This window comes from Rhinichthys klamathensis, unplaced genomic scaffold (assembly GCF_029890125.1).
Source record: "Rhinichthys klamathensis goyatoka isolate OS25496 unplaced genomic scaffold, OSU_Roscu_1.1 h1tg000405l_1, whole genome shotgun sequence".
Taxonomy (NCBI): domain Eukaryota; kingdom Metazoa; phylum Chordata; class Actinopteri; order Cypriniformes; family Leuciscidae; genus Rhinichthys; species Rhinichthys klamathensis.
This window is the reverse complement of record NW_026606906.1, coordinates 366,315-390,869: the sequence shown is the minus strand read 5'-3', so window position 1 is coordinate 390,869 and position 24,555 is coordinate 366,315. Positions and strand designations below refer to the sequence as shown.

Here is a 24,555-nt window from a genome sequence, read left to right as displayed (position 1 = left end):
TCAACCATGACAACATAAATGAATAATAACCCTTAATAATTCCTTAGTTAGACCGCAACTTAAGGGTCAAAGCAAGACGCATGTTATAGTTCCTTAGTTCCTAATTCTGATAGACTGGTGGGAAACTGTGGGCCAAACGTAGATATTATTAAACTGTTCATTTCCTTAATAGTTTATAAGAAAATTATAGAACCTAAAAGAAGACAATAATTTAAGAACATCCAAGGTGAACAACTAAAAACGTCTAAATTACAACAACAAATGCAATGGAAAACCATTGAAACACGTAAACATGCAGTAACTCCATTCAAGGCTTCTTGGGAAACACGAACAAATATGAAAAACAGAAATAAATGCATTTGATCGAAATAAAACGTAAACATGGGCCATAGTAGCCTACTACAGTCAATTACAAACCAATTAGTATTGTAAATAAGATCGATGTGAAATTTTACCCAAAATTATACAAATAAGGATTTTGAGTGTGTGAGGGAAACTTCTTATTTTCGCGAACACATTTAACTTTCACTTGAGTTTATTTTTGGCTTTAATGACCAAAAATAGTTTGACGGCTTATAGTATTTTTTAAGTCTCATTTTTAGCGCGCATGCAGCAAATTACGTGTGCGCATTTATGAATGGGAACTTGTGTGATTGTGCATCAAAGTTAAAGGGATAGTTCACCCCAAAAATGAAAATTCTGTCTTCATTTACTCACCATCAAGTTGTTCAAAACCTGTATGAATTTCTTTAGAATTTCCTTTAGAATTAATTAAGAAGATATTTTGAAGAATGTCGCGGGAGCCAGGTGACGGTATAGCCATTGACTTTCATAGTATATTTCCCACCCATAATATGGAAGTCAATGGGTCCAAGTCCAACAACTATAGCAAACATCCTTCAAAATTTCTTCTTTTGTGTGATTAGAACAAAGAAATTCATGGGCTTGAACAACTTGAGGGTGAGTAAATTATGACAGGATTTTCATTTTTTTGGGCGAACTATCCCTTTAAGTCAGATTTGCGTTTCAATAAGGATAACCAAAGCAATAGCCTGCAAAGGCGTTGGCAGCTCAAACCAGTTGTAGTAGACTCGTGCACTATCATGAGGAAGCTGCCACATCTTCATAAAACTAAGATTATAAGAGTTCATTTGGCTTTAAGCAGAGTTTTCTGCTTCAGTCCATCAGTGTTAGATATCACTGAGACGCACAAAGGTATAGTGACACTCGGGCATAGAGACAATACTGTTTCCCTGAGGGGAGAGATCTGGACAACGAATGACTGACAAATCTTGACGTGCTTATTCGCACTCGAGATAAAATACGATTCTCTCTTTGTCATTGGACAGGTGAAAATGAGATGTTAGGGTGTCAGATTTGGACAATAATTTAGGCCTACTTAAAAAATCTGCGTGCAAAAACTTGCAGAGAGAAAAATTCCACGAAGCCCCCAAGCGGACATGGTGTTGGGGAAAAAAAAAATATGAGAGGGGAGGAAAAATAATAAGTCAATGCTTTTGCGTTCTCTCGTAAATGTTTTGCGTTCCCTCGAGAAACTTTGCGTTCTTTGCGCGTGGACGCAATTTTCTCGGGGGAACGCAAATAGTTTGCAAGCGAACGCAAACTGTCTCGGGCGCACGCAAAACATTTGCGAGAGAAAGTCAAAGCATTGGCAAATAACTTTTCCTCTCCTCTCATATTTCTTTTCTTCACCGCATATGGGCTCGATACATTTCACATGGAATTAAGTAGCCTACAATCTTAAGTTAAGTAAAGTTGAAAAAAAGTCACTTTAACTTGGCCAGATTACTTTGCAATAGGCTACTCTTTCAATACATTTTACTCAAACAATATAACTTTAAATTAGACCATGCTTTTAAAGTGAATGCTTTACATCTAAGTAAATAAAACAGTAGGCCTAGATATTGCGAGTAGACAATCTACATAATAGAAGTAATACCAACTCGGACACAGACCTCAAATAAAAGTAAGATTCGGAGTATCATTTGAGGATCAATGTGTCATTTTGAGTATAAAATGAACAGATGTCACAAAACAACAAGTTAAGTGCCAAGTTCCTAAAACAATGGCAAAGATAAAACAGTGTAAACACAGCTGGGAAACAGTGAAAATTGCAACCTTATTAACGTTTCATGCCTAATTGCATGATGGGAACAGTATCAGAAAGTTGAGTAGGTTTTACTTAATTTTACGTTGATATTTACGCGTTATTTCTACAGGTTTAGATTGAATATGCTAGTAATATAGAATTTACTTTGTTTTTTAAATTCTTGCCTTATCTATGTAGAAATTTGCTGTAGTATTTACTTCACCACAGAATTATCATGATTAAAAATAATACTTAGCTACCGCGGATATGCAATAACCTTATTTAAACTAATCTGATTTGCCACTAATTTAGTTTTGGTTACGTGAATGGATGTTTGCCCTCTAAAAGTAGATACCCACAACTTATGAAATGAGGATTATATTTACATTTTTTTTTTCCCGCACGTAGCCTATGGAAATGTATAATGCTGCTACATTTCAGGATGAATTTAAAATAAGACTGAAATGAAGTTAAAGCTCCTTCAGAAATAATGGTTTCAGATGAAATGAACACTCACCTGTCAGCTTTTCATCACATTGAAAACAAAAGGTCTTTCTCATCTCACCTGTTCTCACGAGACAATGAGCTTATTTAGTTTTCTGCATGGATATTTCACTCATTTGGAAAACACATGGACATTGGTGCATTTGTATATTCATTATTTATTTGATTATCAAGCATGATCAAACGCAGTAGGATTTCGTGATTTTTTGTACATTTATCAATTACCAATACAACACCAGAAATTCAATCCTAAACTGTGAATAGATTCATTAGTTAGAGTACACTGACCACTAGTGGCTGTTCAATGCAATGCTTCACTAACTATTACACCACACTAATTATTATAAAAGAATTTCAAGTCAGTTTTATTTGAGAGTAAAAAAATAATAACAGTAAGACACAGAAAAAAAAAGCTCTCAAAAGTTAAGTCAACCGTATTATTTGCTCTTTTTTGCTTTTTTCTTTAAATACTTTTTTGGGGGGTTTGACGCCGTTTGAAGAAGCATTCACTTTTACAGAGATCCATAAATGCAATTCAATGGACATACAGTAGCTACAACGGACATGGTGAAGGGGAAAATTTGATATGGTATAAACAATTATGTGTCAATGCTTTTGCGTTCTCTCACAAATGTTCGAAGCCGCGAAAGCTTCTCGAGGGAACACAAAACATTTGCTAGAGTAAGAAGCCCTTAAAGAGACATGCATGGTGGGGGGAAAAAATTGATGGAGATGGAAGAAAAATTATGTCAACGCTTTTGCGTCCTCTCTCAAATGTTTTGCGTTCGCCCGAGAAATTTTGCGTTCGCAAAGGTTTTTTGAGCGAACTTAAAGTTTATAGCATTTTTTTTGCGAGGAAACAGTTCTTAGCGATTTCTTTGCGAGGAAACGCAAAAGCATTGACGTTATTTTTGGTTTTCTCCCACCACAATGACCCTCTAGGGGCTCCGTACGAATGAAAACAAAAGCATTGACTTGATTTAATTCCCATCTCATATTTTCTGGGGCTCCATACAATACTACGCTGCAAACATTCAATGTTTAATGGCTCACATGCTGGCATCAGTCAAATCAACTAAGAAGGTTTATGATTTCAGGCACTTCGGCTCTACAAAACAGACCAATGTTACACATAAAAAGATTTATGAACAGCCCTTAAAGTGACGATCTTATTAAAATATATCAGGGCAAACATGGATCTAAAATGAAATTTGATCCGAGTAAATCAATTTCAGTTCATGAATCAAAACATTCACACTTTTAAGCCACAATGCGATAAAGTTCATGGTGCAACATGTAAGTTTGATGTTGTGGTCAGCAGCGCCCCCTACTGGTACAAACAAGAGGCTGATTCACAGTGAGCACAAGCATTACCCTAGATTGAGTTTAAAATCACACAGATTCGAGCAAGAAAGTGCAGTAACACAGACATAAAAGCATATTATATTTGTTTTATCTAAAAGAAACATTGTCATAATACTTGAATTCAGAGCAAAACACACTATTTGATTGTTTTTTCCCCCTCCAACCCTGAAAAACGACAAATCACAGAGAGCTACAGTAAACGACAGATCATTCCTGCATTCCATTGTAACAGTACAAAGAAGCCAGTGACCACAGTGTGTTTTCAAACGCAGTATGTGCCACTGAGAGGGGAAGTGTGTGTGTTCAGGCGTTTAGTCGAAGCCTTGCCAGTCGCTTTGCTCAGAGTCGTACTCGAGTTCTGCTCCCACACACCGCACGCCTTCCAGCAGCATCGGGGTCCCGTGGAGACGGTCTGAGCGAGGAAGAGAGTCACTCAAGTGAACGTCATCAATTCAACAATATCAATTCTGTTTTAACTTTTAAAATGCTGCCGTCAGTACAAGTTAAGCTCAATTGCGTGGATTTGTGGCATAATGTGCATTACCACAAAAAATTATTTTGACTTGTTCCTCCATTTCTTTAAAAATTGGCAAAAATCTAGAGATTAATCACTTACATTGGAAATTATTGGGGCCTATTTTTGTCAAAAGTAAAATACTCAATATGTAAACAATATGTGTGCTAACATGATTTTAGTGAGGGGAAAATCACTTAACTAACCGTTTCGGTCTAAAGTTTCAATTTTACAACCCCATAAACCCTAAAACGATTACAAGTTTTCACAAAAATATGAAGCAGCACAACTGTTTTAAACATTGATGATAATCATAAATGTTTCTTGGGCAGGAAATCATCATATTAGAGTGATTTCTGAAGGATCATGTGACTCTGAAGACTGGAGTTAAAAATACAGCTTTGATCACAGGAATAAATTACAGTTTACCATATTTTCAAATAGAAAACAGTAATTTGATATTGTAATAATATTTCACAATATTACTGCTTTTACTGTATTTTGGTTCAAATAAATGCTTCCTTGATGAGAAGAGACTTTAAAACACTTTAAAAATCTTACCAACAGTAGTGTAATATGCACATTTTAACTGAAGAATGAATGTAAATACTTTTAAGAATGTCACGCTTCACATTTATGCTTTAAACCCTTAAAAAAGCCGTATTTGCTTCATTTTAAGCTGTTTGCTTAAATTATTAAGCAAGTTGAAATTATTTTGTGCTGATGAACATTATGCCACAAATTTTCTTAAAGGGATAGTTCACCGAAAATGAACTCATTTCCTCCCCCTCATGTTGTTCCAAACCTGTAAGAGTTTCTTTGTCCTGTTGAACACAGAAGAAGATTGTTGGTAATTAAACAGTTGATGGCAGACATTGGCTTCCACGGTAGGAAGAAAATAATTTGGGTGCCGTCAACTGTCTGGTTACGACATTCTTCAAAATATCTTCTTTTGTGTTCAACAGAAGAAAGAAACTCATACTTGAGGGTGAGAAAATGAGATGATTTTCTTTTTCTTTTTTTCCGGTGAACTATCCAGTTCAATTTTGAAATTAATTTTTGTTATGTTTTAGCTTACCTCAAGGGCATCCAAGATGTAGGTGTCTTTGTTTCCGCAGTAGTTTCGATTTTGATATTTTTAGGTCAAACCGTTCTTGTCTGTCAGTCATATAATGCAGGTCTATGGTCACCACCTCAAAGAGCACGCACAGAGAAGTCCAAATTAAACATGATTTAATGACTCGTAAATGTAAGTACACATTGATGGCCTAAGACACGAAACGAGCGGTTTGTGTGAGAAAACGAACAGTATTTATATCGTTTTTACCTCTTGAAACCACAGCCACGTCCAAGTGATCTCTCGCGCGTGTACGTCACTCATTGTTTACACAGAGATTTCGGAAGTGTTACCTTTCACTGTGAAGATCTAAACATATTTAGATATACAGGAAATAGCAATGGAAGACGATTTCGATATATCAACAGACAACATTGATTTTTTTTTTGTTTTTTTGGAAGAGATCACTTCCGGCGCTTTCCGGCGCTTGCGCAGACCGAAGCGCCGGCGCCCTCAGATCACTTGGACGTGGCTGTGTTTACAAGAGGTAAAAACGATATAAATACTGTTCGTTTTCTCACACGAACCGCTCGTTTCGTGTCTTAGGCCATCAATGTGTACTTACATTTACGAGTCATTAAATCATGTTTAATTTGGACTTCTCTGTGCATGCTCTTTGAGGTGGTGACCATAGACCTGCATTATATGACTGACAGACAAGAACGGTTTGACCTAAAAATAACAAAATTTAAACTTCTGCGGAAACAAAGACACCTACATCTTGGATGCCCTTGAGGTAAGCTAAAACATATCAAAAATTTATTTCAAAGTGAACTATCCCTTTAACTTGTATTGCTCCTGGAATATTCCTTGAACCAGTTTTTACACCAGAACGCCAGTAGAGGGCAGCAAACAACCTCACATCTGATCTGCTTCATTCAGGGTGTCATTTAAATAGCCATCCCAACAACCATAACTCTCAGTTATTGGCCAGTTTAGATCGGTCACTTACCCATGACACGGGCGTGAACTTTGACCTTCACACACACGTCCTCTTTGCTCTCACTAAGAATCTGCACCTCCTCACACATCACTCCCTCCTGATGGGCCATATATTCACACGTCACCCTCAGACCTCCTGAACACAGATACAGAGGAGCATCATTTATACAGGTTCATCTCCAGGCATTGTACATGAACGATGCAAAACGATTTTTTATCTCACAGACAAAAAGTTTGTGTGACGACGAGACTCACACTCATGAGTTCAGCTGAACGAGAGTGTATCCATTAATGGGCACATCTCCTGTCTGATGTTTATTTATCATTTCCTGGAATCATGCACACAATCTATCATCGCAATGGAAAATGCCTAAAGCTGATATGAGCTGTCATTTCAGTGGACAACAGGTAGCCCCGCCCCCAAACTAACACGATTGGCTGAGACAGAAGTTGACATGTTGGGACTCTTACAGTATCAAAACACTTAATTAAGTCGAAATAAGTTAATAATAATCCAAGTCTTAATAAGTTAAAGTACTAATGTTTTAGTGGTCGTTCACAAATAATGCTTTTGGCATTCTATTGCACTGTTTTATCAATTGTTTGTCTATGTAAACATGCGCTAGATTTTTTTTAATGTTTATTTATTTGGTGATGCCCAAGAGCTCTGCTAATCTGTCCACACAACACTTAAATATTATTTAAAAAAATTACACAAAACATTAAAAATACTGTCAGTGACGAATCAGAGTCCAATAACAAGCTTAGCATATATTCAAGATTTACAACCATCTGTGAATGTACAAAAATAAACTAAATTTCTAACACTTATAACTTTAAACTGCACATTAAACTGCGATATTAGAACGTATTAACCACTGAATATGACACACTTAACCTTTAAATTCACCAAATGTTGTGCATATTTGCCTAAAAGCTACTTAGCTGCGCATTGAATAACCCATAAATGCTTTGTTACCTGTAAGTACGTTTTTTAAAACATGTTTTTTTTTTATTTCATCAGCAGATCGACAGCACTCAGAGCGTTGGATGACACTTCTTTATGTGTATTAATTAAAAACAAAAAAAGTCATAATAACAATAACATACCAATAAACAACAACATAATATAAATATACTATTTACTATCCAATCTTTTTTCTTCCAAAAATAAACAAGTAGAAATATCTATCCATCCAACCATCTATTTCTCTAACCATCCGTACATCCAACCTCTATCCATCCATCATCGCTCTAACCATCCATCCTCGCTCTAACCATCCATACATCAAACCTCTATCCATCCATCCATCCATCGCTCTATCCATCCATCCATCCATCGCTCTATCCATACATCCATCCATCGCTCTATCCATCCATCCATCCATCCAACCTCTATCCATCCATCCATCCATCGCTCTATCCATCCATCCATCCATCCATCCATCCATCCATCCATCCATCATCGATCCTCTATCCATCCATCCATCCATCCAACCTCTATCCATCCATCCATCCATCGCTCTATCCATCCATCCATCGCTCTATCCATCCATCCATCGCTCTATCCATCCATCCATCCATTGCTCTATCCATCCATCCATTGCTCTATCCATCCATCCATCCATTCCTCTATCCATCCATCCATCCATCCATCGCTCTATCCATCCATCCATCCATCGCTCTATCCATCCATCCATCCATCGCTCTATCCATCCATCCATCCATCCATCCATCCATTGCTCTATCCATCCATCCATCGCTCTATCCATCCATCCATCGCTCTATCATCCATCCATCCATCCATCCAACCTCTAACCATCCATCCATCCAACCTCTAACCATCCATTGCTCTAACCATCCAACCTCCATCCATCCACTGGTCTAACCATCCATCCATCCATCCATCCATCCAACCTCTATCCATCCATCGCTCTATCCATCCATCCATCCATCCATCCATCCAACCTCTAACCATCCATCCATTGCTCTAACCATCCATCCATCCATTGCTCTAACCATCCATCCATTGCTCGAACCATCCATCCATCGCTCTATCCATCCATTGCTCTAACCATCCATCCATCGCTCTAACCATCCATCCATCTATCATAGCATTCAAAAGGCTCCTTAAGGATTTGGACACACTTAAAAATGCATGTCATTGCATTAAAACCGTGAGGGAACTGCAGGGCTGAAGTGTTGACGAGTTATGAAAACCTAATAATTCATATAAAAACCTAATGATTAATGAAATCATAAACATTTCAAATGAAAACATTTAAGATAAAAAAAAAATAGTTTACCAGCATGTCATGTGACTGTGCTGTGATTGAAATATTAACTTAAATATTTTAGGTCGAAGGGCTGACAAAAAAGTTTAGGAATCTCTTCAATAAGCCACCAAACACCAGAACTAACTTGATGTGGTTTCTTCATCAGCATGTTCAGCCGTGTTGGGTCAGAGAGCGATGGGACGTACCATCTGAGGACGCGGTTATATTAGTGATCCGCAGGTGTGGATTGGGGATGGGGGCTGGACACACGTCTTTCCCGAGCTCTGGCACCTCAGGCAGTGTGAACAGGATCTCATATCGGTGCTGCGCTTTCAGGAAGCCCACCTGAGGAGATCGAGGGAAGCAGAGAGGGTATGAGTGGCTGGCATCAGGTCTATGATGATAAGGGTCAAACTGCTGTGTGCACTTGAGATGAAGATCATGGTTTACTGTGATAACTAAATAATAATAAGTTCACTGTTAACGTTAATTAAATCTTAGCTGACTGATGAAACCATCGTATGAATCATACACTGTAAACCCGAATAAGTTGGCAAAACTCAAATATTTTGATGTAATCAGTTACATCACATTTTTTAAGTTAAGAAATTTAACGTTTAAGTAAGCAAAACTTGCAGATTTTTATTTTGTAATCATACATTTTAATTGCTCTTTACTTTAAATATTTGAGTAAGCTTATTCACACACAACTTAAAATTATCATGTAATCTCTCAACCTAAATATTTTTAGTAGTGGAAACTTGGCTAGCTTTAACCAGCTAATTTAAAAAATGCTACTTTGCTAATTGGTGACCCAAAGCTTTGATAGCATTAGCATAGCACTTGATAAAGGAGTACAGCAATTGAAAACATTTAACATACACTGTTCTCAAACCAAGCTCATGCTCCACATGAAGGTAACCCCCCCAAAAAATATATAAAAAAAAAATACCAGAAACTCTTCTAAACTAGCAAAACAAAACATTAAACACTACTAAATCTCCCACTTAACATTAATCTGGCACAAAACACTTAATTTTAGCATTTACTCTCCCTTTTAAGTATCATGGCAAAGCATGCTGGGAAATAGAAATCCCAGCCCAGTTTCAGTTAAATTTAAGTTTGTCTAAATGAAAAGAAACCAGTTCATAGAATTTAAAACAATTAAACAATTCAACTTACTTAAAATGTGTCAGTTTTGTGAACTCAAAAGAAAAAATAAAGTTCTAAATACTCAAAGTTAATTTGATTGAACTAATTTGTATAATTTAAGTTGGCCCTACTCAAACCAATTAATTATTTTGAGCGTTAGGGTTTACAGTGGTTTACTTATTATTAACAAATCCATGAATTGTTGATTGCTTAATTAATGATGACGACATCATAGTTTGCTGATATTATTAATATAATGAATCTGCCCCTACCGATCGATGATGAAAATATAGTCAACATATTTTAATTAATTTAGGGCCAAATGATCATTTATAACATCATAGATGACTAATTTCTGAACGGAATGAATTGTAGGTGCAGAAGACATTAAAGAATATCTAATATGTGATCCGCTGGTGTAACTGGATGTAACGGCAAAAATATTCTGTCAGATTAAATGTTCATTACTTGTTGAAGATCTTTTTAACCTAGGAAGGAAAATGGGATAATAATTTGAAGGTTAAAAACTAATGAGCACTGGTGGAAAAGAGAGTGACAGAACTCATGCCAGGAAACCTTCAAACTGCATCTGGGTCTCACAGCGAAAGATGACAGAATCACATGACGTCTAATCGGACCAGAGTCCTTGTCAAAACATAATAACCGAACAGAGAGACAGTCCAGAGGTGCAGGTGTTCATACACTGCTGTCTCCATGGCAACACAGGGCAGTAACGGGGCAGTTAGATTGAGGGAGCGGGAGCATGTGCGATGAAAAGAGTCACAGAATATGACACCCACTGTGGGGTGAATGTGACGCGAGAATGCATGTCTATCTTGTCTCAGATATTTGCGAGTAGGAGGAATGAAAAGACTCAAATATATTCAAAAACTCACTGTTCTCACAACAAGCAGCTTGTGTACAGCGAAGAGTCACAACAAAACAGACCCCATTTACTTTTATAAACCACATTCATCTATTTAACATCCATCCATCGAACAATCCATATTTATCCATTTATCTATCAATCTATCCATCCATCCAACTAACTAACTATCTATACATTTATTAATCCATCCATCCATCCATCCAACAATCCATATTTATTCATCCATCCATCCAACTAACTAACTAACTAACTAACTATTTATTAATCCATCCATCCAACAATCCATATTTATCCATCCAACTAACTAACTAACTAACTAACTAACTAACTAACTAACTAACTAACTAACTAACCATATATCTACTAACTAACTAAAACTATCTATCTATCTATCTATCTAACTAACTAACACTAACTAACCAACCAACCATATATCTAACTAACTAACTAACTAACTAACTAACTAACTAACCAACCATATATCTATCCATTTATTCATCCATCCATCCAACAATCCATATCTATCCATCCATCCATCCATCCATCCATCCAACTAACCAATCTTATATCTATCCATATTTATCCATCTAACCAACCAACCAACCATATATGACAACCATCTGAAATGCACTTTCTGTAAAGCTGCTTTGAAACAATATGTATTGTGAAAAGCGCTATACAAATAAATTTGAATTGAATTGAATATCCATCCATCCATCCATCCATCCATCCATCCATCCATCCTTATCCATCTATCTATCCATCCATCCATCCAACATCCTTCTAACTAATCATCCATCCACCCATCCATCTAACTAATCATCCATCCATCCTTATCCATCTATCTATCCATCCATCCATCCAACATCCTTCTAACTAATCATCCATCCATCCATCCATCTAACTAATCATCCATCCATCCATCTAACTAATCATACATCCACCCATCCATCTAACTAAAACGAGAACCACTACAAAAAATAATAATAATTCAAATCGCTTGATGGCAATCCATTGCACCAAAAAGTTATGGAACAACTAATCAGAGATAAAAATAGTCTCATCACAGATCATGACAGCCGTGGGCGAGTGGTTAGTGCACATGCTCTGACATATTGACCCTTGGTGCTCATATGCAACCAATCTGGCTTGTGTCATTTACTGTTCCCGTTCGCTCTCTTCAAATTCCAGATACAGCTCTTGGCATGAGTTCTGGCAATGCCTTCACATAATAAGGCATAATAACAAAGAAGCTGAAGATTTGATGTGAGCTGGGAAATAAACTCAGTGTTCTTCCTGTAATATGAACTCACACACTCGACTAAAGACCATCAAATAAGGCTAATGAATAACCTCAGCAATATAACTCGCTCACCTTAACCAGGAAGTTCCCGGTTGATTCGGGTATCACCATGACGACGGAGTCGTGCAGTTTCTCGTCAAAATGCACATGCGAGTGAGCGGCGGCGGCGGCCGGTTCCTCCGCGAAGCGAACACCCCCCGTCTTAGACGACGCTGCAGAAGAACAAAAGCAAAGCACTTACAGCTGCGCTAATTACACACTGCACACAGATTTACACACATTGCACTGAATGAAAAATGCTCAACAAGAACCTTTCAAAGTTGCAATTATTCAAATCGACCTTGCCATTTGACACCCGAAAACCCTGAAAGACCTTCAGTCTAATATCAGAGATCTTTCATTTCTTTAATCAAAGAAAGTTACAGCAGAGTGGGCTTACATTCAATTTAAAGTTTCATTTCCATTTAGAAGGTTTTCTGCCAAAATTCATAAACTATATTTGAATAGACTGATGTATATTAAATAACTAAATAATTTCATTTCTTAAATTGGGCTTACATTCAATTTAAAGTGTTTTAAATCAGTTTAAAAAAAACTTGGATGTTTGGATCAAACAAGCACCTAAAAATGGAATTAAAAATGATGCAGACAACAGGAAATGACATAATGACACAAGTATTGGGCCTAACAAAACAGTTTTGATTTTTATTTTGCAAGTTTGTCTCTCAGTCTCTTTTCCACAGGATTTATTAGGGATTGAAAACTGGTTTTAGGTTCACTCTGTGGGATGTTTAAGTTGTGTTCATGCATTCAAAAACGGCTAGATGGAGCGCAACAAAATGAACAAGAAAGCAGGAGTTAATTAAATTAAAATATGCATCTTTTCTGAGAGGGTTTTACTGTGCAAGCTGTCTAACATCTTCAGCACATCCAATGTGCCAATTACAGCACCAGGACTAAAAATATCAAAACTAAATAAAGAGAAAGAAAATCCCTAGCAATGTTCTTCCTGGCTCTCCTCTTTTACAGTCTGATTTAATAAAGCAGGTAGTCAGGCCTTCAGGGGTGTGTTTCTCACACACAGATCAAACTAGGCCTTGAACTAAAGTGCAAGATCAATGCTAATTCTTCTTTTAAAATCCATTTGTGTTGCAGGATTAGGGTAAAACTGCTTTTGAGAAACCACAAGTACAGGAGTTACATTATTGTAGTAAATTCACTTCCATTCAAAAGTTGGTATGTTTTTAAAAGAAGTCTCTATTCTCACCAAAGCTGCATTTATTTGATAAAAAGTGTTTTCCATTTGAATATATTTTAACGTGCAATTCATTTTTGTGAGTCACATGACCCTTCAGAAATCATTCTACCGTAATATGCGGATTCGCTTCGATTTCCAATTATTAACAATATTGAAAAAGTTGTTTTCAAAAGTGTTGTGCTGCATTTTGTGGAAACCTTTTTCTCTAAGATTTTTGATGAATATAAAGATAAAAAGAACAGCCTTTAAGTGAAATGGAAATCTTTAATAACATTATAAATGTGTTTACTGTCATTTTTGGTCAGTTTAAATGTCTTTTTGAATCTTATACTACGGTAACCCTAAACTTTTGAACGGTATCCAAACGCTCACATCTGGACCAACCGAGCACAAAGCCCACCGTAATGAACATCAGCTTTGGGGATTTGTCCTTGCTTCATTTTCACTCTAAAATCCTCCATGTCTGTTCAAAGCCTCTGCCAAAAAACTGCTTTTATTGTAATTTGGCGATAAGACATTGCAATTAATTTCCTTTTTTTGTGTGAAGTTTTTATTTATTTTAAATCTAAATTAAATGATCAAGTAACTAGATTTAAAAAAAACTAGATTTTTACATTTTCTGAAAAACACGTGCTAACACGATTTCTCATGCTAACCGGGTCAATTCTAGGGTGTTTGCCAGGGCATTTCTATGTGGTTGCTAGAGTCTTCTGGCGGTTTCTTACATTTACATTCATGCATTTAGTAGACACTTTTATCTAAAGCAAATCAAATTGCATTCAAGTTACACATTTTATCAGTTCATGCATTCCCTGGGAATCGACCCATGACTTTAATGCCATCCTGCACTGTTTGAGCTACAGGTTTCTTACTTGTCAAAGTCAACAGAGCCCACTGCCAAGATATTCTAGTTTCTAGATAGGATTCAATAAATAATCATTAATTCCAGTCTCAATTCCTGAATGAACCTAACAAATTTCCATAATGCCAGTCTATGGTCTTCATTGGCTGCCCGCAAACGTCTACTTTGGCCCTCAAACCCTGTAGTTGTAGCTGAGACTGGAAGAGTTTGGTTCGTGTTGTTCATGTTGAGAAGACGCTGGAATTGATCTGGAAACACCAACGCCATCATTCGTATCACTGTGTATCAAGTGCTGAGAAAGATCCAGGGCTGAAATTCAGATATGGTAATGGCCGTTTGGTTTCAGACATGCACTATAAGCGGTAGACCAATCACAACAGACTGGGCCATTTGACCAACAATAATAGTGGCAATATTACAGACATTAGTTATAAAGTATTCAAATAAGTGTCTTATCACACATGGCAATCGCACAATAAACACTATGCTGTTAGAATTGAGTAGACTATAATGTAGCGTCGGCACTGGGGACTCATCTCGTGAAATGACCGGACATTGACAGACATAGTGCTGATTACATCAGGGACTCTTTGGATCCCTGCGCTACGAATAAAAATAAATGACATTTTAGATTCAGAGGAAGTCTAGTGAGATGAACAATAAAAACAACAAGATGGTGTCGCCAAGATACTTCACATTCACACTCAAACTGGCTGCAATAAACATGTACATTTACATTTTATCCAAAGTGGCTTGCGAATGAAGAGCATCACAAACAATTTGTCATAAGAGCACAATGCCAAGTTTAGAGTATGAGAACGATTATCACTGGAGCAGAAGTGAAATGCAGAAAAGAGAAGAAAGAGCAATTTTAAGGGAACTATATTTGAGTATGAGTATATTTTACAAATATAAAAATGATATGAATCTGGAGGGTCAGTGTTGGCCCTGTTTGCCTGCAGCTGTCTGTCATGTGGCATTGAGGTAAAATTACACATAATGTAATGTAATCTGCATGGGACAGGACGACATTTGTAGTATGAGTGATCACATAATTGGCCTCATTACAGAGGTTATGGGACTCCAACAGTTCGCCCAATGTAGAGACTATAAACACTCTCACACACGACTAACAGACCTGCCAACTAGTGTCTCATGGTCTAGATGACCAACACAGAGAATATACACAGCATTAAAATACTGTCCTGGAACGGAGAAATCTAGATTTAAACTTGATATGCACTGCAGCCTACATTTTATAAGCTATGAGCACAACAGACTAGAATCGTATTATCTTATTACTTCTTATTTATCCCCACACTAGAGGTCTTCACGGGTCCACTTGGATCCAAAAACCCAAGGTCCGACCCGAGAACCTCGGACACAGGTTTGGTTCGGTATTAGTTGCCTTGTGTTTTGGGTCATTTAAAATAACTATGCTTTTTCCAAATGGACCCGAGAAGACCCAAATTCTTTTCAACTATGTCGGGCATTTTACTAAATTGTATTATTTAAAACAATTCTATGACAACGTTATCATCTCACTTTTACTAAGTTCTCTCTGAATCTGGACTGGATTGCTTCTGCATTTAGACTCAGTTGCGTTTCAACGAGCACCGTCAGCATGGATTAAAATAAGCTTTAATCATCTTATGATCAGGTAAATAACATTACGGCAAAAGTTATATCATTGACATCAACAGCACTGTGTGCATTTTCGAGAAACGCATGTAGAAAAGGAACAATCGTTTGTAACGGCTGCACAATTAATCACAATTAAAATGAAATCACGCTTAAAACGATTATGAAATCGCAAAGGCTGAGATTATTTTATATGTGCAGCTTGTCAGTGACGTACGGCTCTGTGATCAGTAGTAAACGCTGCTCCATCTAAAAGCACTGCGAGTTTGAGTCGCTTATAACGTGAATTTGAAAAAGCAACACGCGTCTTTCCAAACATGAGCAGCATTTATGAACCTCTTGTCCAACAAAAGACAACATTTAATCAATAAATCAAAGCGTTTTGTTTATTCAGGTACAGATAGTATGATGCCCCTAGGGATTTCCTGGAATGACGTGTGTTATTCATAGACAGTAAAAGAAATGGACACAGCGACCCCATAGACTTCAACGGAGAAGCGTGAAGCCAATTAGAAGCACTCTCTTCCTGATGGCCGAGCGACTGCGCAGACTCAAACTGAGCTTGACGACGGAGATGTGACGTGAGAAACCTGTCTGACAGCTGTAAGTCTTCTAGTAGCTGTGCCAAGAGGAATTTGAATCATTCCCTTCCGAATCTCACAGAGCCGGAGAGCGTGAGTAGAGCTGTCCATGAGCAGCAGGAGTGACTTTATGACTCTCTATGGGCTTCTCCCTCGACTTTATGCCTCCACGTCCCCCCGATTGCCATGAGCCTCTCCTCCTGTCTATACGGTAATTTCTCTACTGTGCGACAGAGAGTCGCGTGGTTATGGCGCAATCGTTAGCCTATTTTTACAAAAACTGCTTCTACGGGGCCATAACGTAAGATACAAAGTAATGGAGCCTTTTATACATTGTCGTGTTTCTTTAGAAATAAATAATGAACAAATGGAGTCTTTAAACGCCTCAGATGTAAAGTTATTCGCTGTCAAAGGGACGCCAAAATGAATGGGAGTCACTGGAATGCTAACAGCAGGAGAAGGTTCGATAACCAATGGCGGCCCCCGGGGAGACTTCAGTTTCCAGCTGGTGGATTACCCCCTTGGTGTTATTGTACTTCTTCTGCGGGTTATATTTGGCATGTGTGTGTGTGAGACGCCCTCTGGTGTTCAGATGGAGCAGCATTTACTACCGATCATCCACTGCACTGACAAACTGCACATAAAATAATCCCAGCCTTTGCCAAATCGCGTGTGGTTTCATTTCGATTAATCGTGGAGCCCTAGTTTGTAACCTCGCACACAGAAATCACTCTTATGGCTAAGAGATCCATCAGGAAAAGCCACTAGCTTCATTACGCTGCGTGTTCATGCAGGGCTTTTCTTTTGTGTGTGCAGAACCCCCTTGCCAGACATGAGGTAAATAGCGTTGCAGACAACACTAGCGAATCTATGATTTATTAGGCTATCGATTTAAGCTATCATGTTTATTTTTCCGAAATCCCCTGTTCACAATTGAAAGGCGAACTCAGAAATAACTTGTATCCATCGGGCAGGCATTAATATAAAGTAATAAGTAAATAAATAAATGAAAGTAATGGAGCAGCGGCCAAATCAGTCAAAAGGACACCGGGTCCAGTCGGGTTCGAAAATAAATGCCGTTGGGTCAGACTCGGGGTCTAATTTTATCGTCTCTGTCTCGGGTCGGGTTTTTCTGTTAAATTGATTAATTTATGCACGTCGTGATCGGGTCAGAAGTAATTTGAGTCGGTTTCAGATTTTAGGACTAGGGGTGTCACGGTTCTCCAAATCTTCGATTCGATTTAATTTTCGATTCTAAAGGCCAGTTCACACCGGGACGAATTTCGCGCGCGATATTCGCCGACGTTTAACGCCTCGTGACTAAACAAAGGGCGCCAATGTGAGTGTGCACACCGACACGAAATACGCCACGCGTAAAAGCGTAATTTTTTTTTAAAAACGCCTCGGGTTCGTTTTTTTGGTTTGACGCGCCGCGTCAAAAACTATCCGACCAATGAGATTGGCGCTTTTGCTCACGTGTCTGGAGCGTCTGAAGTTACAGTAAAACACAACTTGGGGGGCGCTCAAACACAAAACGGTCTTGCCGAGCACACATCCGTAACGGCGAAGAAGATATACGCCAAGTAGCGTCTACACTGCCGGGGAGAAATAAGACGAGGAAGATGCAAGGCAAGATGAATGTAGAGCAGCTGGTCTCGTTGGTGTCGGAACATAAAGAACTTTATGACAAACGCCAGAGCGACTACAAAAATCTTGATAAAAGAGAATGTTATGGAGTGGTATTGCAGAGTAAATGGGCGCCATCTAATGTCAGGGAATGAATTTGCATGTTCACTCGGCTCATCGTCAGCGAAAATCGCTTGGGTGTGAACACAAAAAACGCGTTGAAAAACGCTGACGAATAACGCACGCCGATATTCGTCCCGGTGTGTACGAGCCTTAAGGTCACGGTTCGGTTTGATTCTTGATTTTTACATTTATTTTTTTAAAGCACAGGTTGCTATGCCATTTTTAGAGATTTGAGTCGGTTTCAGATTTTAGGACCCAAGAAGACCTCCACCCCACACAAGTAGGGCCAGAGGAATTCATGCATTTATGTCCATGACTTTCAATGCCCAAATGTCTGATAAATGCCTGAAAAGGTGGATTGGTCTAAATCATATTTTTTCTTTATGTATAAATAATCTAAAAGCAATTCCGTTCTTCTGATTGAAAGCAGAAATGCTGCAGTCTGACAGGGACCAGAGATCGACAGACTCTCCATCGAGCGAATGCTCAGTGGTGCTGTATAGAGGTTTAGATTATGAACCTCATCTAAAACTTCACACCGTAGCCATGGCAACGACGAGAAATCTGGCCCTTGAGGAACAGGACATTTCCAAAAAGCTGTTCTGGGGTCAGTTTTGTGCTTTAATACACAACGACACAGCCTCGAGCCGGCTGAGATTGGAAGATGCTTCGTGAATGTTGCACAGCTGCCTGAGCTGGAAAAAACGTAGATGTTCTGGTGCAACAATACACAGCATGACAACAGACCCTCTGCCTTCATCCAAAATGAAACTTTATCGCATTCATACACAAAAACAAAATGGAGGACATCTTTGTGCCTCCAGGATGGATTGATTACCACAATAAGTGGTGGAAAGACAGCAGCCAGACATTATCTTTTGGGAGTTTTTCCGACGACTCTGAAAGGCTTCTCAGACAGACGTGAAAACAGACACGAGCTCTTGCACATTTCCTGATGATCAGAAACAGCCCACATGTTTAGCAACTGCTGAGTCACCACCAACTGAGCAAGAATTCATTATTGTTCTCGCTTTATTAAAATCTCTGAAGCCTCATTCCTGAGAATGAAAAACCAGCAGGTTGTCAAAACTCATGATAAGCAGATTGACATTTTTGAAAGGCAGTTTAAAGTCAGTGTGGTGGGAATCGGGATTATTATTTTAATTTTTTAAACACATTCAACTTCCTAAATTTCCTTCCTAAAAAGCATTTTTAAAAGTCCTCATATTCAAAAGTTTGAGTTTGTAATGTTTTTGAAAGAACTCTCTTATGCTCACCATGGCTGAATTATTTGATAAAAAAATGTAATATTGTGAAAATAACGTTTTTCTATTTGAATATATTTTAAAATGTAATTTATTCCTGTGATGCAGAGCTGAATTTTCAGAAGCCTGATTTACTGATTTTGCGCTCAAGAAACTGATTTGAAAAACATTCAGGGTTCTTTGATGAACAGAAAGTTCGACAGAACATAATTTTTTTGAAAAATAAATCTTTTGTAGCATTAGAAATGTAATTTACTGTCACTTGTGATCAATTTAATGCATCCTTCCTGAATGAAATGAAAAAAAAAAAAAAACAGAAAATGCATTTAACTGAAGCACCACTAATAATTAATGTTAACGTTCATTTATATATTCAGCAGTATTGCGGTATATAGAGCATAAATGACAGAGGAAGTGAGTTTCTTTACCCAAAAAAAAAGAAAAAAAAGCACATGATTTATGGCCAATTTGACGATTTAAACGCAATTCTGCTGTAAAAAAAATGAAACACTTCAATTCAAGTGTGTAAAAGACAGATACACACCTTTCTTAGCAGTGGCCATTCTGGCATCAATCTGGACCGAACGCAGGATTAGCTTCTGTTACGACCTCATCGTAGATATCATCCGACCTCAAAACAACCCTGAGAGAGACAGAAGCAGAACGACAAAAAAGAAGTCAATAAACAGACAGAGATGATATAGAAAAAAAAAACCCAATTGTGTATAAATTGATTTTTTTAAACCAAGAGAGGGGGAATATCATACACTTCTGTTCTAACACAATTAAGAGGCTTTTGTTAAATCTGCCGCATGTTTCCATGACACTCAGCCAGCTGTAGCCTACGGACCATAATGGAACAGGACGGACACACCATAGAGTAGTGAATTATGAAGAAGAAGAAAAAACACTCAGAAAGAGAGCTGGATTAATGTCACTGAGTTGTTCTTCTGATTCTTATGCCCCGGTACACATTATATGATTTTGGGCCGTCCCAGACGAAACATGACCAATCGTGGCGATTGATCTCTGTGGTCGTGGATCCTAATCGGTGGATCTACGTCGTACAGTGAGAGAGACTCACAGTCTTGAGACCAAAGATAGCCTTGATCATTTAACACTTCATCTCAGTGTGTGTTTGCTGCTACGACCATCGTGTTCTGACTACCCAATAAACATGCAACATGAAATGGCGTATTGATCAACGCGACATGCGCTACAACTTCTTTCTTGAGGAAAACTACTTTCCTCAAGCTCCATTTGCAAGATTGACATGGTATTTCCCCAAGCCATGACCGCGTCCACATTCTCCTCTTTCGCTTCCTCTTGTTTTTCAGCGCACATTAAAACCACAATTGCCAAAGTGTGATTCATCTTGCTCTGTTTGTTCACCACTAGCTCACGCTGATGCCGTTTTATTCTTCTATTAACTTGCGTCGTAGTCTACGATTCAACAGCTGTCATCATCGTACAGTCTACATACATGTCGTACCCGAGATTATTAGATCCATGTCGTACAGTGTGATTTCGTATTGATCTTTGATTGTTATGCTTGATGCCTTCCAACTTCCAGATGCTGTTTGAACAGTCAGCGTTTTTTAAGTTTTAGTCTTTGTCTTTCAATTACTCCACCCTTATTCCTCTGGGTGATGAAAGTGCCTTTATCAGATCTCATATTTCTGTAACTCGTTAGAAAACCGCTGTGACTGGAATAAAAGAATATGGAGGGACTTTCTGAGAAACCCGCTAGCCTAATCTGCAGAAGAGAGATAGAGAGCCAAACCTGTTTAGTATCGTTCACTAAAGCCTTCAACTCTACTGTCAAACACATACTGCAAGAAGCAGGGTGTCAAGATGTTAAATGCACATCAGAGAGAAGAAAGCTTGATGATGTAATTAAGTGGCAGAGAGCTCAGATCATCATAACCACAGCAGAAATCTCATTGCTATTCTCATTATAACAAAACACTCAATAGTAGCCATTTAAGAACGATTGCTCCTGCCCGTTCATCCGAATAATGAAAAATATAGAGAGACACTGCAGAAGGTAGACAGTAGAAAACAATAAAGTAAATAATGTGTTACTTTTCTAAGCAATCATACTTACATTTTCCCCCAGGCAGACGATACAGCTGACAAACATATCATGGAGACTTGATGGGCTCTTTTAATTTTACATTTAGCAACCACATAGCAACACAGTGGCATTGTAGCAGTGACTTTTGCATGGACCGAACACCATCACATTTTCTTATGAACGTAAAATTTGTATTTATCTACTGCATTTGGTGCACACCCAGGTGAAGTTATTGTACCAAATGCAATAATTTTTTTTTGTACACCAAATGCAATAAACTTGTTTTTAATGCACCAAATGCAATAGCTAATTATTTTATGCACCAAATGCAATAAACATTTTTATGCACAAGATGCAATATTATTTTTCTGTGCAGCAAATGCAATAACTCATTTTTATCGTGCACCTATGCAATAACCATTTATGCACCAAATACTATGATTATTTTTGTGCCGTAAATGTTATAACTATTTTTGTGCACCAAATGTAATACATATTGTTATGCACTAAATGCATTAACAATATATTTTGTAAACAAACTGCAATAAACTAGTTTGTGCATCAAATGGCAAATGCAGCAACAATTATTACATTTGGTGCACAACATTTTTTGTTATTAACTAATATTTCTGTGCTCCATGCAATAATTAAATCATACTTTTCAAAGGGTGTGGTTGCTAATTCCAAAGTCCACAAAAATGCTAGCCTGGGAAAACCCAGACAACTTCTGGCAAATTTAGATTTGCTCATTCTAGCCCATTTCCAATCCGTCGAAATCGAGGCACCAATCAGAAACGTTGGGGCGGGCTTTACACGATGACGACAGCGCTGGGATTTTGAAGCAGATTTTGTAGCCTACATTACAAAGATGGATGCCACCGTCAAACATCACTCGTTCGAATCAGCTATCGCGTCTGTTTTAAAGAGGCTATATGTAACTTTTTCCCAAAAATAAACGTAACAATAGCCTTTTCATTTGACCATTTATGACTCAAATATCTCCTGATGAGCATACTGACACCTTGTCCGCTCACATTGGGTGCACCTATAAGCCTGTATTCTATTTTTCCTATTTTCTGTCGGGTCGGATTTCCCCTCGCTGTCTGCGGATGTGACGTCAGGCGCGTTCATGTTAAACGTTTCAGACCACTCTGCCACCACCGCTAGTCAGCAAGTAGCCTACACTCGCAAGCAGTGCAATGGATTTTGCGATTTTGTGACTGTTCTTACCTCTGTAAACAATGTTGACCTCCTTGCAGCAGATGACTTGTGAAGTGTGCACGTACGTACGAGCGCTGCGAGAGCGAGCAGAAAGGAAGAGCAGTTCTGTTTTTTGGCCACAGGTGTCAGTCGCGAGTTTAAATTTCAGAAAAACGCATATAGCCTCTTTAAGCGATTTGAACGTTTCCTTTTTGTTAAAAACCGAGCAAAGAAAGAACAACACTCGGAGATGTTTCTCCGCCGCTCTGCATACGTCATCTCCTTCATCGCTCTGATTGGGTTTTGGTCTATCCGCGACGTCCGTTGGTGACGCCCCTCTGGAAATGATTGGTCTATGATGCTTTGCCAGACCATAACTCAGTTACAACTGAGGTTTTAACCAGGCTACAAAAATGCTATCCTTGACTTTTTACTTTTATATTATAATAGACCCAACTAAAGTTTAAGATGCAAGGAAAAATATCCTGTAGAAACTACAGTAAAAAAAACAAAAAAAACATGCAGCTTTGGTTGGGTGTGCCCCTTAATAAATTATTCTTTCTTCCTCCCCTGTTCTATGTTCACAAATGACTTGATAATTTAGAAAAAGAAGTGCAGAAATAATAAACAATTGCACACAATCCGATATAAAAAGCACAGATTTCCCTCCATCACACACTTCTGCTGAAGTGTCAACACAAGCGCTGCAACAGATATGAAGCAGTTACAGTCTGTACTAACATGGCACATGAGAGAAAACTGGGTCAATGTCTCACATGGACTGCTTTAGCGAGGACATTTATATGCTCATGTTCACCCTTTACAACTAAAACATACTCAGCATGCATCTTAATCCTGAAAGCCATCTGGAAAAACACGAAATCCCAGGAGAATCTGCTGTGGCTTGCCGTCATGCATCCTTCGCTAATTGTACACTGTAATTATCCTGAGGCAAAATACTTTAAGAATGAGCCCTAACCTGAATTTATAGGTTGCAACTTGCAAGTAGCATATAATAAATGTAAATCAAGCTTCTTCAGTTGCATTACAAAGTGCTTGATGAAGCTTTCAACCCCAGCCTGATGTTGAGACAGAAATGCTGCTCTGTGGGACTCCACGGACAGTTAAACAATGAAACACTGACTTCTGTCGCGTTTAAAGCTGAACTGATGGAAAGAGAGCGATGCATGGATCTTCCCGAGTCCTCTTCTGGCACACAAACTTATGCAACATCGATCATTTTTAAAAGCAAATGGCTTGAAATACTCACTTGTTCTCACTGATAATGGGCTTCTGCTGTGGTTGATTACAGTCTATAACTTCTCGAGATGTTACAGAAATAAAACAGAACCTGAACCCGCAAAAAACCCAAACCTCCAGTCAGAACCACCCGACCGCTGGTCTGCGAGTGACTGATCCACTTCACACACACATACACACACACTTAACAGAGGCGTAACTTCCGCGTTAATCACGTGGTTTCTGCTGTTGCACTGTGTTAACAACGCCTGAGTTGTGACTTTAGTGCTGGGGATTTTTATTCATAACACGGTAATAACTCGGACTTTATAACGTTTGTATATCACAAAAAGGGTAATTTCCTGTTATTCGGTGCCTTTTGGGCATCATAAAATGTAGAAAATCAAACTCCGTTTTTAAAAGAGGTTTCATGATAGGGTGATGGAAAACATTTGAAAAAAATAGCTTATTTTGGTAAAGCTCGGGTAAATGGGGACTAAATGTAACTATT

The 24,555-nt window shown here is 38.2% G+C and overlaps 1 protein-coding gene across 2 annotated transcripts; it reads right to left on the bottom strand.

Annotated features, from left to right (window-relative positions):
- Window positions 1-3,589: 3,589 nt before the first annotated feature.
- Window positions 3,590-24,195, bottom strand: LOC130070388 (adipose secreted signaling protein). Of its 2 annotated transcripts, none has more exons than XM_056234762.1 (6): window positions 24,072-24,195; window positions 20,073-20,171; window positions 12,245-12,384; window positions 9,035-9,173; window positions 6,563-6,688; window positions 3,590-4,391 (listed from the first exon to the last, which is right to left on the bottom strand). In XM_056234762.1, the coding sequence occupies exons 2-6, from the start codon at window positions 20,089-20,091 to the stop codon at window positions 4,291-4,293; spliced, it is 525 nt and encodes a 174-aa protein (XP_056090737.1). In that variant the 5' UTR covers window positions 20,092-20,171; window positions 24,072-24,195; the 3' UTR covers window positions 3,590-4,290. The 2 variants fall into 2 exon arrangements, with proteins under 2 accessions (XP_056090737.1, XP_056090735.1); XM_056234760.1 differs by having other exon boundaries at window positions 24,076-24,194.
- Between the last annotated feature and the right edge of the window lie 360 nt (window positions 24,196-24,555).

What these genes read in the sequence shown, in the direction of transcription:
- LOC130070388 (XM_056234762.1), bottom strand. An exon ending in CCGGGAACTTCCTGGTTAAG is followed by an intron (nt 9,174 to 12,244) that starts GTGAGCGAGTTA and finishes CGATCTCCTCAG; the next exon opens with GTGGGCTTCCTGAAAGCGCA. An exon ending in TATAACCGCGTCCTCAGATG is followed by an intron (nt 6,689 to 9,034) that starts GTACGTCCCATC and finishes ATCTGTGTTCAG; the next exon opens with GAGGTCTGAGGGTGACGTGT.